The 18,031-nt window shown below is 42.0% G+C and overlaps 1 protein-coding gene across 2 annotated transcripts; it reads right to left on the bottom strand.

Moving 5' to 3' along the window:
* Positions 1-802: 802 nt before the first annotated feature.
* RBM43 (RNA binding motif protein 43) lies at positions 803-11,154 on the bottom strand. Of its 2 annotated transcripts, none has more exons than XM_064382788.1 (4): positions 11,026-11,154; positions 6,868-7,078; positions 4,246-4,334; positions 803-2,903 (listed from the first exon to the last, which is right to left on the bottom strand). In XM_064382788.1, the coding sequence occupies exons 1-4, from the start codon at positions 11,026-11,028 to the stop codon at positions 2,145-2,147; spliced, it is 1,062 nt and encodes a 353-aa protein (XP_064238858.1). In that variant the 5' UTR covers positions 11,029-11,154; the 3' UTR covers positions 803-2,144. The 2 variants fall into 2 exon arrangements, with proteins under 2 accessions (XP_064238858.1, XP_064238857.1); XM_064382787.1 differs by lacking the exon at positions 11,026-11,154 and adding an exon at positions 10,119-10,560 and having other exon boundaries at positions 6,868-7,079.
* Between the last annotated feature and the right edge of the window lie 6,877 nt (positions 11,155-18,031).

Genomic DNA, 18,031 nt, shown 5'->3' with positions numbered 1-18,031 from the left:
CCTCAGGTGATCCACCCGCCTCGGCGTCCCAAAGTGCTGGGATTACAGGTGTGAGCCAGCGTGCCCAGCTGACAGTATTTTTTAACAAGGCAATATTTGCATCATGAATATATTTTGTTTTGTTTTTGTTTTTTTTGCCTCAAGATATCAATGAGATATGCATATCTTACCTGGAGTATATGATTTTATAGCCTCCATATTTTAGTTTAGTTTTAAGAACAACGGACTAAAGGATTCCTATAATGTTTGAATATGTTACCAGCTGGAGTTCTAGAAAATATTCTGGCATGCCTTTGAACTTTGAGAGCTCATTTTATAGGTGCTTTGATTTAATGCCAACTACATAAAAGCCAATTAAATGCAAGCACTGAATACACAAAGGCCAAATAGATACAAGCCCAGACAGAAAATAAAGCATATACTTACCAGTAAGGATGATAAGCCTTCTCCAAAGAAAGGGAAAATTCCCTCACCCAAATCTCAAGGTCCAAACCACAATGCTGAGGTCAACAGAGGGAAAATAACTCTACCCAACAGATCTACCAAACAAGAGGGGGAAAGACCCCTCTGAACCATATTCCAAATAAAACAGAACTCAAACCTGATTTGAGAGTTCTGTCCAGGAGATAATCACTGGAGGGAGAAAGGGGGACCTGTAAAAGTGGTGGGGATGTGGGGGTTGCAAAGGGCCTCAATATGGGTGCCTCATGCCATAGCTCCAAAGGCCAGTGATTCTCCCTTAGGTGAGTCAGCTTTGTGTCCCACTTCTGACACCATGTATGTCAAAGTCAAAATAAAAATGTACACACAAAACTCTAAATTTAATGTTTTATTTGAGAAGAAAGAATTTCAATTCTAGGTGATCTTTCGTATGTCCAAAGAACAAAGAGAAGGTTGAGGGTTTTATTTAAAAAGAAGAATGTTACTTGTGGCCTTAAGAGAAAGTTCATTGGTATTAGTAAAGCTCTGGGGAGCTGGCAAGCTCCAATTGGTGGGCAATGGCTGTAGGGCAAAATTAGTCTAGAGTTACAGCAAGTTATCTCAGCAGCTATAGACAAAACTGGTCTCAGGTTACAGCAAGCAGTTTCAGTAGCCAGGCTCACAGAGAATTACATTCTTGAAGCAATGTTATGTGTCCCAAGTACTTTTTCCCCCTAGCTTCTTAACTGTTTTAGTTGGGTGTGACAAGAACAACCCAATTCATATGATCAACTTGCAGAATTATAACAAAAGAAGTAACATTTTATGTAGGCACTTAGGCTAAATAAGTAGTAGTAAAAACATCCTATGTGGCCAGCAGCCTTGAAACAATAGAATTTAGTCAAATAATGATTATCTACATCAGAAATGCTTTCCATCTAAGTAGTTTCCCAAGTGATTTTTGCCAGTATTCTAATTTTACATGGATTAAACACAAACTGCAAAAGTTAAAAAATTGACCATGGTGGCCAGTCACGGTGGCTCACATCTGTATCCCCAGCACTTTGGGATGCCAACACGGGCAGATCACGAGGTCAGGCGATCAATACCATCATGGCCAACATAGTGAAACCCCGTCTGTACTAAAAATACAAAAATTAGCTGGGTGTGGTGGCACATGCCTGTAATCCCAGCTACTCAGGAGGCTAAGGCAGGAGAATCACTTGAATCCAGAAGGCGGAGGTTGCAGTGAGCTGAGATTGCATCACCGCACTCTAGCCTGGTGACAGAGCAAGACTCTGTCTCAAAAAAAAAGAAATTGCCCATGGCATAATAATCATCTTTCAAACTTCTCATATGTTTAGGCTACTTCTTAATAATTATCATTTTCTAATCATTTGGAGTTACAGAGAAAGTAAGATTCCTTCAAAGTTTGGTGAGTTTTTTTCAAAGTTTTATTCCTTCGATATTATCTTTGTAATCAGATAGAATAGGCTAAGCCCCAGCCTCATTCCTTGTCAACTGGATAACTTCAGAAAAGTGTTTTAACTTTTCCAAATCCTAGTTTCTTTCACTATAACCATGAGGATTGTCAACACTGACAAGGAAGTTTGAGCAAGCATAAGGATTAATGAAATAGGGTGTGTAAAGCTAGCCTCATTCATGGCAATGGTCACTGCTGAGCAAGAGAAAGCAGCCCTTATCACTATAGTGCTGAGATTTTATTAACTAACCTTTTGCCCTATTAATTTCATGACCCCTTTTTTAAACAGGTAAGTGTCAGAAGAAGATCCTATAATGTCAATGTGTGTCCCATAAAAGCTAATGAGGACTCCAAGGTATCTCGAACTTAATTGTTCACATGCCGATTTAATTATTCTTTTCTCTCTATTTTCCTTTCCTTTCAAAACAAATGTCTCTTTTCTGAGCTCTAAGTGAAGAGCATGTGACCATTCCTCAATGAGCTCTTTTACATGTTTTGCATTATTTGGCTGAGAACCAACTTGAAAGTTTTTTAAGTAAATGGTGGTGATTTCACCATCTATTTTCTCCTGACTAACAATGTGGAATCTTTTCAGTGTGCTTTCATAAAATTCACACCTGTGTTTCAGGTAAAGAAAAATGTCTGTGTCAAGCACAAGCATTTCTCCATTTCTAGCAGTCTCAGGTACTAAGGTCCTGACTGACACCAAAGAGTTATTACTTCTCTGTAGATTCTTTTGGGGATTTTGTCTATTCCACTTTCTTCCCTCACTGGTAAAATTTCTGTTTCTTTCTAAGAGAGAGCTTGCTCTTACTAGCAAAGATTCTTTGAGCCTCTTGACAGCCAGAAATGATCCTTCCACGGTGATTCTTCCATTGGGTTTCAAAGGACTGAAGCTTAAAGTTGGGATTTTCTTTTTCAGGTCCTTTACCAGAGTTTCTAGAGTAACTTCATTCCCAAAAACAGAAAGATCAAGGATGGCATTTACAGAGCTGAAGATCTAAAATGAGAAAGAGAGAAATGAAAATAGTACTGCCTAGTGGGAGAGACTATATAAACACGTTCTTTTCTGCCACTTTCTTGTCTCTGCAGAAATTGCATTAAACCAGGCCCCAGTTGCCTGTCCCAGACTTCCTGATTCCTTGCACCAGGGCAGCCCATCACAGTGATCCCATTTTGTTCAATTTGGGATTCATGGTCCCTCATCACATACCCCAAAGCAGACGTGCTCAAATAATTTTTAGAGGCATATTTCTTTTTTGAAACAGTCTTACGCAGAACCCATACGTATAAACTGTTCTGGTGCTGCTTGGATCGGGGTACCCCAAGAGTCGTTCCCACCTCCAGTCTGACGTTCACAACTCTGCACACAACTCTGAGTGTCTTACAGAATCACGTTAGTGGCCAGGCACAGTAGTTCACACCTGTAATCCCGCACTTGGGGAGGCCGAGGTGGGTGGATCACCTGAGGTCGGGAGTTCAAGACCAGCATGACCAACATGGAGAAACCCTGTCTCTACTAAAGACACAAATTAGCCAGATGTGGTGGCGTGCACCCGTAATCTCAGCTACTCGGGAGGCTGAGACAAGAGAATCACTTGAACCCAGGAGGCAGAGGCTGCAGTGAGCTGAGATCACGCCATTGCACTCTAGCCTGGGTAACAAGAGTGAAACTCCGTTTCAAAAAAAAAAAGAATCAAGTTAGTAAACCACTGCTTTAACTTTTTCCTCTTTTCCTTACTTCCTGTCTCTTCAAAGCCCTTTTTTAATGTTCATTCTAATTGTTTAGGTTGGTACCTGGCATCATCCATGACAGTATAAGTGCTTACCGTCACTTTAAAAGCATTAAGCGAGGCTGGGCATGGTGACTCACCCCTGTAATCCCAGCACTTTGGGGAGCTGACGTGACAGGATCGCTTGAGTCCAGGAGATTGAGACCAGCCTGGTCAACATAGGGAAACCCTATCTCTACAAAACCTACAAAAATTAGCCAGGCCTGGTGGTGCACACCTGTAGTCCAGCCAGCTACTCAGGAGGCTGAGGCAGGAGAATCACTTGAGCTCAGGAGGCAGAGGTTAGAGTGAGCCAAGATTATGCCACTGCCTGAATGACAGCAAGACCTTATCTTAAGAAATATATGTTTTTTAAAATAAAACATTGACACACATATAAAGATAAAAACAAAGGAGGCAATAATAACCAACGCCAGGGTTGGCCTTTAACACTGACTCAGGGAGTTTGCATTTTCTTTCCTAGAAGTCATGGAGTGAGAGCACTTCATGTCTCCTGACATAGGAAATGGGATCCAGGACTAGCAGCACACCTTCAGCATCACACCTTACCTTGTCACTAAGATGAGAGACTGTGAGTTCAGCGTGTCCAGCCTTCCTTGCTAGCCGGTGCTTCTTTTGTCTGATGACATTCTCTGCAACTAAGTGGAAACACGGGCATCAGAAGTGTTTATGGCATGACACACTAATAATTTTTTAATAAAAATAGACATATTCAATTATATAAGAATGTCTACAATTTTGTCTACATTTTTCCTCTGAATTCAACATTCAAATCACTTTTTTGTTGCACTTTAACACATTAAAGTTCATTTTATGTGTAAATATCCTAATCACGTTATAAAACACACAAGGTATTATATGCATGAATAAAAAACAAAGATATAAAGGTATATCCCATCTCTGTTAATCCTGGTCAAAGGAGCTGTTACACTTGATCCAAGATATCACACTGTTCTGGTTTTCCTCCCAATTCATTGGCTGACCTGCTGAGTCTCCTTCCTAATCCTCCTCTCTTCCCATTCTCTAAACGTCGGCAAGACCTGGACCTCAGGCTCATGATTCTTTGCTAACATATACCTAACCCCTGGGTGGAGATTGCAACAATCTCCATGGCTTTAGACACCATCTCTACATGAATCGCTTTCAAAATTCTATCTTCAGCCTCGATCTTTCTCCCTTCTGCCTGTAGAACTCTCTACTTCATTATCCTAATAGGCGTCTCATTGACTCAAACTGAACTCTTGATAACTATCTCCCTCCCAAATGTATTCTATCCCCAGTGTTCTCCACCACAGAAAATGACATTTAATCCATTAACACGTCCCGAATACCCACCAGTTCTTATCACCTGCCCTGCTACTGCCCTATCAAAGCCAACGATAAGTAGTAACTCCTGTTCTTCCAACAGCTGCTATGCCGCTTATTTAAGGAAAGGCAGTCCAATCTTGTTAATCCCCTGCGTGAAACCTTCCCTCTCACCCAGAATAAAATCCCAGACACCTTGCCATGATCCAGTGGTTACTGAGCATAAACTGGCCCCGGCTCCCCATCTAACCACATCGCCTATCACTCTCCCCCTGCTCATTCCCCTCCAGCCAGTCACACAGGCCTCCTTGCTGTTCTTCCACACACACAGAATGCTCCCCACTCACAGAACTACAGTCCTTCCCTTGGCCTAGAACGTTCTCCCCACTTATCTGCATGAAACACTCTCTTACTTCATTCAGGCCTCTGCTCAAGCTTTATATTTTGTTATTTATAAATATATAATCATAAATATAAATAGATAAACAAATATCTAAATTTTACACAAATAAAGCACCCAACATATTATAGATTTATTTGTTTAGTATCTGTCCAGATGTACATTCAAAGAAAAAAAGACTTCGGCTATTTCGCTCATTGCTGTATCCTCAAGGCCTAGCATGTTGCCTGGTAAATAATAGGTACTCAGAAAATATTTATGAATGAATGACCAAGGCCTTGTTCTCTCTCTGAGTTGCCAATTCAACATATAAAATACTAACTTTCAAAAATGCTACCATCTCCTTAGAGAAACAATGAGCCCCTGAGTCCCTCCTGCCATCCCTTACCTGAACATCCCCATTGAGAAGGAATGATTTAATTAATGGTGACAGCTAAAGGTCCTGAAAATCCTTGGATCTTTCTCTGGACTCTGACTTCCCTCAAGCAAAGCAAGGTCTTCCTTGCTCCTGCCCTCATGTGGTATGTTCACCTCTAAGAGGCTGGCACAGAGACTTGTTTTTCTCTGGCCATGTATTTTCTGCCAGCCACTAATAAAGAAGGTTGCCCATTCCGTGAGGCTGAAGGGGTGTGTGTGCTCTGCCAACCCAACTTTCTCACCATCTAAGTCAGGGATTAGGTGTAGGGAGGAGAATGGGTCAATCAGATCTCAGATCCAAGCCACACTTCTCAATTCAACTTTGCCAGTAATAAGTCAGACACTATATTAAAATATCCATTTATTCTAAAATATATAGTTGAAGCCACCTGAAAATTCCCAAAGTAGTAATCTTGTTTATGAAATTACATATAAACTTTGTGGGGTTTTTCTCCATTTTGTCTGTATTTTACAGGTTTTCTACAATAAAATGTAACACTTTCACCCCAAGATACAGACAGATTCAAAATAAAGAAAAAAATTTTCAAGAATTTTCCAGTCACTTTATCATGAGCCATTTTCATATCTTTTCTTCCTAAAGCACTATCATGCCACTTGTATATTCACAATAAAATATTTTTTAATAAAAGCTACTTTAGCCAGGCATGGTGGCTCATGCCTGTAATCCCAGCACTTTGGGAGGCCGAAGCAGGTGGATCACTTAAGGACAGGAGTTCGAGACCAACCTGGCCAACATGGTGAACCCCCATCTCTACTAAAAATACAAAAATCAGCCAGTGTGATGGTGGGCACCTGTAATCCCAGCTATTCAGGAGGCTGAGGCAGGAGAATCACTTGAACCCAAGATGTGGAGGTTGCAGTAAGCCAATCGCACCACTGCACTCAAGCCTGAACAACAAAGCAAGACTCCATCTCAAAAAAAACTACTTTAAAATTTACCAATTCCATGAATCATTTTAATATAATGTAATTTTCAAATTTCACTGAAGAAGTATTTCTAAAATTACAAAAATTTGATTTGGAAATACCTTTCTTTTCTTTGAATATTACATATGCAACTCCCTTGGTTCTTGTTGGATATATCACATCTTCAACATCTCCACCCTCATTCTTAATGTCTTGGAAGTGCTTCTTCACTAATATGACCAATAATTGATCAATAAAAAGGTCAACTGGAAGACCAGCAACTACAACTGTTCTTTCAGAAGCTTTGGATTCTTTGACATTCAAAACTGATGCCTGTAAGAGAAACAGTAAGTTACTCTTTAAAAATACAAGACTCTACTTAATAAATGTAACATCACACTCCAGTGAAGAGAATATCTTATTCTATAAAAGTGCTGGTGCAGTTGGGTACATACTCTTTAAAAGGGGTGTAGGGGAGTAAATCCTTGCCTCACACCATATACCAACATGAACTCCATATGCATTTGAGAGTTAAATGTAAAAATTAAACCCTTTTTTTTCTGAGATGCAGTCTCACTCTGTCGCACAGGTTGAAGTACAGTGGTGCAATCTCAGCTCACTGCAACCTCTGCCTCCCAGCTTCAAGCATTCAGCCATTCAACCTCTGGAGTAGCTGGGATTACAGGCCCCTGCTGCCATACCCAGCTAATTTTTGTATTTTTAGTAGAGGTGAGGTTTCACCCAGTTGGCCAGGCTAGTTTCAAGCTCCTGACCTCAAGTGATCTGCCGCCTCGGCCTCTCAATGTGCTGGGATTACAGGCATGAGCCACCATGCCTGGCCACCCTTTTTTTAATAAGGGAAAATACTGGTTAATAATTGTCTGATTTGGGAAGGCCTAAAAGTAATGGAAGAAGTTACAAAGGAAAAGACCAAAAACATAAATTTAAAAAACTATTAATTAAAAATAAGTCAAACTAACCATAAAATATAGTATTTGAAGGTGGCTGTATGTTTTCTTTAAATCGTAAAGTCTAAAGTATATGACAGTTAAGAGGCCAGGCATGGTGGCTCACGCCTGTAATCTCAGCATTTTGGGAGACCATGGTAGGCAGATCACCTGAGGTCGGGAGTTCAAGACAAGCCTGGCAGCATGGAGAAACCCCATCTCTACTAAAAATACAAAATTAGCTGGGTGTGATGGCACATGCCTGTAATCCCAGCTATCTGGGAGGCTGAGGCAGGAGAATTGCTTGAACCCGGAAAGTGGACGTTGTGGTGAGCTGAGATCACACCATTGCACTCCAGCCTAGGCAACAAGAACAAACCTTCATTTCAAAAAAAAAAAAAAAAGAGACAGACAGTAAGAAACACAACCCCTACTTTTATTGTCAGAATGAGGAAAGTCACCATAAAAAAAATAAAACCCTTGACACTGCACACGGTGGCTCACGCCTGTAATCCCAGCACTTTGGGAGGCAGAAGCAGGCAGATCACCTGCGGTCAGGAGTTTCAGACCAGCCTTACCAACATGGTTAAAACCCCGTCTCTACTAAAAATACAAAAATTAGCTGGGTGTGGTGGTGGGCACCTGTAATCCCAGCTACTGGGGAGGCTGAGATGGAGAATCACTTGAACCCGGGAGGCAGAGGCTGCAATGAGCCGAGATCGCACCACTGCACTCCAGCCTAGGCAACAGAGGAAGACTCCGTCTCAAAAAAAAAAAAAGCCTGAAAAGCCTAACTGGGTGCAGTGACTCATGTCCAGCATTTTGGGATGCCAAGGTGGGCATATCAGTTGAGGCCAGGAGTTCCAGATCAGCCTGGCCAACATGGTGAAACCCGGTCTCTATCAAAAACACAAAAAAATTGGCTGGCCATGGTGGCTCATGCCTGTATTCCCAGCACTTTGTGAGGCTGAGGCAGGTGGATCATGAGGTCAGGAGTTTGAGACCAGCCTGGCCAATATGGTGAAACCCCATCTCTACTAAAAATACAAAAAATTAGCTGGGCATGGTAGCATGCGTCTGTAGTCCCTGCTGCTCGGGAGGCTGAGGCAGGAGAATTGCTTGAACCCGGGAGGTGGTAGTGAGCCCAGATCGCGCCACTGCACTCCAGCCTGGGCAACAGAGCAAGACTCCACCTCAAACACACACACACACACAAAATTAGCCAGGTGCGGTGGTACACACCTGTAGTCCCAGCTAGCTACTCCAGAGGTGGAGATAGGAGGATCACTGGAGCCCAGGAGGTCGAGGCTGCAGTAAACCAAGATGGCACCACTTCACCCCAGCCTGAGTGACAGAGCAAGGCTCTGTCTCAAAAAAAAAAAAAAAAAAAAAAAAAAGCCAGGTGCAGTGCCTCACACCTGTAATCCTAGCACTTTGGAAAGCTAAGGTGGGCATATCACTTGAGGTCAGGAGGTCTAGACCAGCCTGGCCAACATAGCGAAATCTCATCTCTACTAAAAATACAAAAAATTAGCTGAATGTGGTGGCAGGTGCCTGTAATTTCCAGCTACTTTGGAGGCTAAAGAACCAGAATTGCTTGAACCGGGAAGGTGGAGTCGCAGTAGGCTGAGATCACAACACTGCACTCCAGGCTGGGTGACAGAGTGAGAGTCTGATTCAAAAATAAAAATATAAATATAAATATTGAAGATTTAAATACGGTTACAAAAAAATAGAAATGCTCAACCCTGTCAATGTAAGAATAAAGGCAGAGCCATCACATCAGAAAGCAAAAAGGTATAAAGAAAAACTGCTTATTTTTCTACGTAAAGCACTAGGGAGAAACAGAAGATTGACTCACTGCATTTGGTTGTATTTATTTATTTTATTTTTTTTTTTTTTGAGATGGAGTTTCGCTCTTGTTGCCCAGGCTGGAGTGCAATGGCGTTACCACAACCTCCGCCTCTGGGTTCAAGCGATTCTCCTGCCTTAGCCCTCATTACTACTAATACTGTATTTCTTCATTCAAATGTCTACATGTAATTAATCTTTAAAATTAAAGAAACTTCTCACTGAGCCAGTATTTTTAGGAGAAAAAAATAAAGGTGTAAATTCTGTTTTGTAAGAAGTAGTTTCTATGAATCATCTAATGAATTAGTACTTCAGTGACTTGCCAATATTTGTCCTTAACTTCCTTTCATAGGTTGGAGAAAGTATGGCTAACATAGATAATTTTACTGAGGTCAGTTATGAATAATGACAGCTATTAATCTCTTCTACCCACTATTAAGATAAAGAAATGTCCTAGAGAAAGACAGTCCTTTCAAGAACTCTGAAACAAGAGCAGCTTTTAGGCAAGAGATAATAAGGCGATGGCGTTTTTCCTTGCATCAATGTTATGTTATAACAAACTTGGCCATCTTATCAGAAAGCACAACGTATATGGAGCAGCTTTACTTTTGTAAGCAAGGCACTGGGAAGAAACCATCAGAAGATTCGTTCGCTGCATTTGTTTATATTAATCTTCTCAAAATCAGTTGTTTATTTTTATTGACGATGCCTTTACTGCCACAAGGTCAACAAAAACGCACTCGCCTCTCACAATTGCTTTTGCATTTCCGGGTCTCTACCATTTCAGAGCAGGAATTAAAGGCCCTGCCAAGGCTTTTAAGCGATTGACGGAAACAAAACAAAACATAGAAGGCTAAATTTTGAATTTGCTAACTCCTCTTCCTCACCAGCACTGATGGTAAAAACACAGCGCTCTTTGTGTCTCTGGAGGAAGAACTAAGACCACAAAAGATAAGAATTCGCACCAAGGCAGACAGAAGACATCAGGATGTCTTCCTGACTTGCGTCCTTGGCTCGAATCATTCTTACTAGCCCTTTGCAAAAGGCAGCTGTGGCCTCCATTTCCGGGTAATCCGTGCACTTTTGCTGCCCCCGAGGCGTGGGAGGACAAGAGTTAGGCTCTAACAGCCAGCGAAGCAACTTCCTTACGAAACGGCGGCGTTCCTGTCGCCCGGGCAGTGGGTGCGGGGGAGGGTGGCAGCCCCGTCCTGCGCCTCTGGAGCGGGCCTATCCCGCACCGCCAAATGCGAATTTCTGGGGCGCGCAGTGCCGCCACCCGGGAAGGTGCATCAAGGCTGACCTGCGTTTTCCCGCCGGGCTGGACTGCGCGCCCAGGTCCCCCAGGGCCCCTAAGCGCGCCGCCCCTTCCCGCGCAGCCCTGCACGTTGGGCCGTCCCGCCCTGTTCCGCGCCCTTCTAGGGGACCATGGCGACAGTACAGGCACGGACCTGCACCGCAAAACCCAAAGCAAAAGCAACTTGCCATGTCAGAGCAGAGACGCGCCCTCGGCGGCCGCAGGAAGCCCACAGCCAGAGAAACGCGCGGGGTGGGGAGTGGACCGAGCAGGCAGGTTTTGGTTTCGTTTTTTGTTCCCGCTCCCTTTGAGACTACGAAAAAAAAAAGAGGGCGGCCCTTTCACCGGTCCTGGCTGTTGTGAGACCTCGTGGCCTCTGGGTGGGAGCTCGGACTCCGGAGTGCTGTTACCAGCGCTTGCCCAGACGCCCTCGGTAGTTTTGCAACTTTTGGAAGCACGCTGGAGAGAAGCCGAGAGGATTCCCCGACAGGAAGTTTGGGGATTCTCTGGGTGATGCATCAATGATTGCAATTTTGTTTTTACCCGTTTTGCTAAGCAGCATCAGCAACAACAGAGTGGATTTTTAAAAGGAAGAAAATGCAGCCGGGCGCGGTGGCTGTAATCCCAGCACTTTGGGAGGCCGAGGCGGGCGGATCACCTGAGGTCGGGAGTTCGAGATCAGCCTGACCAACAGGGAGAAACCCCGTCTCTACAAAAATACAAAATTAGCCGGGCGTGGTGGCACATGCCTGTAATCCCAGCTACTCGGGAGGCTGAGGCAGGAGAATCGCTCGAACCCGGTGAGCCGAGATCGTGCCGTTGCACTCCAGCCTGGGCAACAAGAGCGAAACTCCGTCTCAAAAGAAAAGAAAAAAAGAAGAAACACGCAAAAAAGGAAAACACATAGGAGGTGGTGGAGGCTTCCTGTGTTGATAATGGGAGCTATGCTTTTCATAACATCAATCGTCTCCTACTTTCAGTGAGCCCTAGATGGCATTGACAGTTTTGAACGGCATGCATTATCATGTAAGGGAGTTAAATATCTCGCATGCATGCTCTCTTCTGTGTTTATATATTCGATGCTACGAAATTGAACGGCGTGTGGCTAAAACCTTTTTACTACATGAAACTTTGCAACACTTTTGAAAACAATTCAATTTGGTTTATGCACACTGTAATATTTCTCCGTATAATTGTCCAAAATTTCCCATAGAGAAGGTTTTTTTCTCATTAGGTGTTGACCTCAACCTAACCATCTGAGATATTAAACTGCTGCCAGAATTTTACATCCAGCTACATCTACTTTCTAGAGCATATTCTCTATAATTGATACCAATTTCTACTTCACACAGATGGTTTTTTGCAACAGCAAGTAAAGTTTTTCTAACGTCAGTTTTAAAAAGCCCTGCACTCAGTGAAACCTGGATGCCTTTCCTAGGCCTTTATCATCCGTCCAGGCTTCTTCCCTTTCCCCCACTTCTCACCTGTGCCTTTCCTCTGCACAACCTACCCCACCTTGACCCCCAACCCTGCATTCCTCACCTTCCCAGCCCAGACCAGGAGCCCTCTTGGACCTTTGCCGGGTGCTAAGGGCACAGGATGAAAAGCGCCAGGTCCCTGCTAACAGAGAGCTCACCATCTTGTCCATGCCTTAGTACAGGACCTCTGAATCAGGCGCCTATGGGGACACAAGGAATCTCTGGACAAACTTCAAAATCAAATCAATGAATGCATGAAGAACAAAGGCAGATGGCTAGCAGATATAAAGAAACTCAATCCCACTCCTAAGAAATGTAAAGTAAGATAGTAAGATACCGTTTTTCCACGACTAGATCTACAAAACTAAAGTGTTAGCATGAATGTAAGAAAACATCAGAGTTTCTGCAAACATAGACAGATGCAAATACTTCTAAAGATTTTTATCAAAATGTAAAGTGCAAAAAAATATAAAATGCACATATCCTTAGTCTCAGCAATTCTACTTTTAGAACTGAACTTATAGTGCACAAATGGCACTAAGATGAATAGAAATTTTAGCTGTGCATTGCTTGAAATACAAGTAGTAATAATTTTTCTATAAACTGGGATCCACCTAGTTTATCAACGAATGGAGCTATTTATTATATGGCTGATGGTATATCAGTAAGGCACAAAGCTACAAAGATTTTTAAACAGAATGAGTTAGGCTGGGGGCAGTAGCGCCTGTCTGTAATCCCAGAACTCTGGGAGGCCAAGGTGGGCGGATCCAGCTTGAGCCACATGGCAAAAGCCATCTGTACTAAAAATTCAAAAATTAGCCAGGTGCGGTGGCACATACCTATAATCCCAGATACTCAAGAGGCTGAGGCTGGAGAATCACTTGAACCCGGGAACCAGAGGTTGCAGTGAGCAGAGATCACACCACTGCACTCCAACCTGGGCAACAGAGCAAGGGTTCATCTCAAGAAGAAGAAAAAAGAAAAAACAGAATGAGGTAGATCTATATGTAATTCCCCGATTTATATTTAATCTCCAGATTTATGTATCTAAATGCCTACTTGAATGTCAAACAAGCATCTGAAATTTAACAAGTAGAACTCTCTCTCCTTAATTCCTCCTCAAGAATCGGCAGCACTTCCCACCCATGAGCTCAAGCTCACATGCCAGTCCTTGATTTCTCCTTCCCTCATCCTTCTTAGTATATCCCGACAACAGGCCTTCCAGAACACACAGTATTAGTCCGTCTTTCCAGCTGCATCCTCATCCAGTCTCCTTCCTCTCTAGCTCCTCAGTCCATTCTTGCTACCCCACCCAGAAGGATCTTTTTAAAATGTAAATCAGGTTTGACTTCTGTTTAAACACTTCATTGTTTTCATTGCTTTCACCAGAGACGACTATGGCCTTGATCATTCTTTTCTGGCCAAATCTCCTGGCACTGCCCTGACCTTCTGTGGCAATCACAAGCCATCAGCCTGGGAGTTTTGCCTGACCTGTGTACCATGTCCCTGCCTCAATAGCTCCTCACTGATCGTCACTTGACTGGCTCCTGCTGTCATTTGGACCTTAGCTACAACTTCTCTTCAGAAAGGCTAACTCTCATCACCCAGTCTAAGTTTATCTTCTTAATCATTATTCCATCACCCTGTTATACCGTCTTAATAGCCCTGGCACCTTTCTGAAAATGTCTTTTTTTGTTGTTGTTGTTTTGTTTTGAGATGGAGTTTCACTCTTGTTACCCAGGCTGGAGTGCAATGGCTCGATCTTGGCTCACCGCAACCTCCGCCTTCCAGATTCAAGCGATTCTCCTGCCTCAGCCTCCGGAGTAGCTGGGATTACAGGCATGTGCCACCATACGCGGATAATTTTGTATTTTTTAGTAGAGACAGGGTTTCTTCATGTTGGTCAGGCTGGTCTCAAACTCCCAACCTCAGGTGATCCGCCTGCCTCAGCCTCCCAAAAATGTCTTTCTATATTTCCTCATATTGAATGTCTGTCTTGCTTTCTCTAACTCATAACTGAAGTCTCCATCCTCTCCAGAAAATGATGAGAGGTCTAGGATTCGAGTTGGGAATTCAGGTCAACCTGTCTGTGCCATCAAACACGACCTAGAGTAATCTTTAATCATATATGTGCCAAACTATTTCAACGCCCTTGAAGAAAGAGGATTCCAAATGTGGCAAAATAATTTTAGCAGCATATTACTAACTAAAACTGCATCAAAGAGAATCTTTTAACATCTTATAGCCCCAATTATAAGGCCTCTTGCCTCACTGTAGTTTTCTGTCTTCAAGCTTTAATAAAATCAAATTGGTCAACATACCTGAACATTTTTAATTTGTGATACCAAAAAAACTAAAGCAAAACCCATTACAGGATGTTTTACCTGTATCTTGGTAATTACTTATTTTCATAAAACCCTGGGATGTGTTATGAAAATTTCCAAAAATAGAATAAAGAAAACATTTTTAGATAAGTAGTATTCAGTGCTGAAATGGAGCAATGAGATGGTCCTTTGTTACACTGTTAATGAAAGTGCAAACCAATGCCTACCTTTCTAGTAAGCAATTCTGGCTTCACTTAACAAGACCCTTATAAGAGTTTTTTGTCCTTCTGCCTTTCAACCTAGTAATCAAAACCTTGAAGTAAGGTCAGAACTGCAGAAGATGACTTATGTTCCAAGACCAGAGGACTTACGTACATCAGAACATTAAGAAATTAGAAACAACCTTAATCCCAACTTTAAGGAAGTAATAAATGGCATAGGGTATGTGGGTATATTTACAGTATGAAATGTAATGTGGTTGGGGGAAAAAAAGAATGGAAAGGAGAACACAAAAATATTTACCATTATCTCTGAAGGTGGACTTTTGCTGATTTTTATTATCTCCTTTATACTATGTGTATTTTTCAAGATTGAGCATATTTTCTTTCTTAATACCAACCAGGTATCTGTAATGCTATTCCCTATATGGTTTTGGCTTTCTGCCTTCCAACCATATGGTAAGAACAAACATCCAGGCTCCTTTATGGTTGGGCAGGTCCATATGCTTAGTTCTGATTGTGAGTGAAAGTGACAAGTATCATTTCTGGGCCAAAAAATTAATTACCAGTTAAAGACCCTTCAAAGCCCTTTTCTTCCTCTGGCATGGCATCTAGCAATAGTAAAGATGGTGGCAGCTGTGAGCTTGGGTCCCTAAGTGTTTACCATGAGCAGAGCTCTATCTGTTGAACCATCATGGGTATGTAGCTTGAGGAAGGAATACATGTGTGTTGTTTTAGGCATCTGAAATTTACAGATTTAAAATTTAAAAATTTAAAATTTAAAAAATTTTCACATTGGCATCAGATAGTCTATTCTGATTGATACGGAAATTGGTATTCTGAAGTGGAGTACTGCTATCACCAAAAGAAAAACACGCAATCCAAGCACTACCTGAAATACAAGGCTTTGGCTTAGAAGCCAAGTGACAGATAATAAGAAAATAGTTATCAGAGATTAGAAGAATAATGACCCACATTATGCAGTATAAAAATACTCTGTAAAACTGTCATGTGATAGCTTGGAAAGCAGATAATATACCCAATTAACTTGTAGTTTTTTTTCTGGTTTTTGTTGTTATTGTTGTTGTTGTTTTGAAAGTGTGGGAAGCAGAAAGTTGCTGGTATTTGTCTGTTATCATTGAGTGCATTTAGCAAAGTGATATAAGAAAAAAATGAATTTATAAAAGAACTGACCAGTTTGGCAGCAGGAATGAAAGGGAATAAAGTACAGAAATAAGAACTTCCAACTTATGGGGTTGGAGGAAACATTTCTCATTCCAAAATAATAAATGATAAAACCAAGAAGCCTGTTGAGTAACAAAGACTGATTAGAACTCTGCTTTATGGCAGGGATCAAATCAATGATCAAATACAGGTTTAAATCTCTAAATAGATTAAGATCCCTCAGAGCGGAAATACCAATTAAGGTTGTGGAATCCATTAAAGCCTTTCAATTGGACAAAATCATTCAAGGAGATGAAAGTAAAACTGTGGCCTGATAGATGCAAAGTATCTATAATTAAATAAAAAGAGTGAAAGAGGCATGGGCTAAGAAAGCAGAGAATAGCAGCAACTCTAAAAAGTAAGACTCAGCCTGGTGCAGTGGCTCACACCTTTAATCCCAGCACTTTGGGAGGCTGAGTTGGGCGGATCACCTGAGGTCAGGAGTTCGTAGACCAGCCTGACCAACGTGGAGAAACCTCGTCTCTACTAAAAATACAAAAATTAGCCAGACCTGGTGACGCATGCCTGTAATCCCAGCTAGCTGAGGCAGAATTGCTTGAACCCGGGAGGCAGAGGTTTCGGTGAGCCAAGATCACACCATTGCACTCCAGCCTGGACAAGAAGAGCAAAACTCCATCTCCAAAAAAAAAAAGTAAGTCTATAAAAGAACTGTGGATGTGTAAGCTTACCAGAATAAAATAGACAAGATGCCTATTGAGTTTTTCCATTTTACCAGCTAAATAAACACCACCCCAGACTGAAGAGACCATGACTGTTCAAAACTTTAAAATCTTTGGTCACAAACATTGACCACAGGAAGTGCACTGGGGAATTTTTTCAGATTCCAAGAATAGATTTCAACTGCTCATTCTAGATATGCCTAAGAAGAATAATGGAAAACGAAGAATCTTCGACTGGGAGGCGGAGGTTGCAGTGAGCTGAGATCACACCACTGCATCTCAGCCTAGGCGATAGAGTGAGAATCAGTGTCAAAAAAAAAAAGAAGAATGTTCAAAAGCCATAAGGACAATGAGCAAGAGAATTTTTAGAGAATGGAATTAGGGCCTAATCCAAATTCCACACCCTGGGAATATGGAGCACACATCTACGGAATGGGATTTCAGAATTGCTTTGGCCCAGTGTCTGCTATGTGTCTCCCATTCTTTCCCTTTCCAAGCATAAGAGTTTATTGCACTTATCTTATTCTAGTTCTACTACTCTATATTGGATGTGTGAGGGTCTGTGCATAAAGACGAGCAGCATTCAGACCTGATGTCGATCACTTAGAACATGCACTTTGAGTTTAATATCATTATTGGATGGAATTTTTTGTTTTTCTCCCTTAAGGATGAGATGACTATGAGTGTATTTTGTGTGAGAAGACGAATGAACTAAATATTGATGGTAAGACGAGTAGGCTATGCTCGTTATTATTCTGGGTCAGCAATATCTGGTTCTCCTAACTTTTGATAAGACAGAATTTCCTAGTCTCCATATATATATATTTAGATTTTAAATAGAGATGGGTTCTCACTGTGTTGCCCAGGCTGGTCTCAAACTCCTGGCCTCAAGCGATCCTCCTAGTTTGGCCTCCCAAAGTTCTGGAATTATATACATGAGCCACCATGCCCAGACCAAGTCCCCTCCTATTTGAATAGGGCCATGTGACTATTTCTGATCAATGAGATGTGAGAAGAAATGACAAGAATCACTTCTGGGTCACAGCATTTAAACGCTAATACAAGACTTTCCAGATTTCACCTTTCCTCCCCTTCCCCCACCCTCCATGATTCTTGTCTCAAGATACTCTAAGTCCTGAAGATAAACAGAGTTCTCCTGCCATCCTGTGCTGGATAATCAGCACGGGTAAGAATTGTTGAGGCCCATGAGGTTTGGCAGGTTGTTTGTTACCATGGCATTACCTAGCCTGTCCTGCCTGATAAATCAACA

Source organism: Aotus nancymaae, unplaced genomic scaffold (assembly GCF_030222135.1).
Source record: "Aotus nancymaae isolate 86718 unplaced genomic scaffold, 86718_ANA_hifiasm-v0.15.2.pri h1tg000029l, whole genome shotgun sequence".
NCBI lineage: Eukaryota > Metazoa > Chordata > Mammalia > Primates > Aotidae > Aotus > Aotus nancymaae.
The sequence above is the reverse complement of the archived record's forward strand: the minus strand, read 5'-3'. Positions and strand labels throughout refer to the sequence as shown.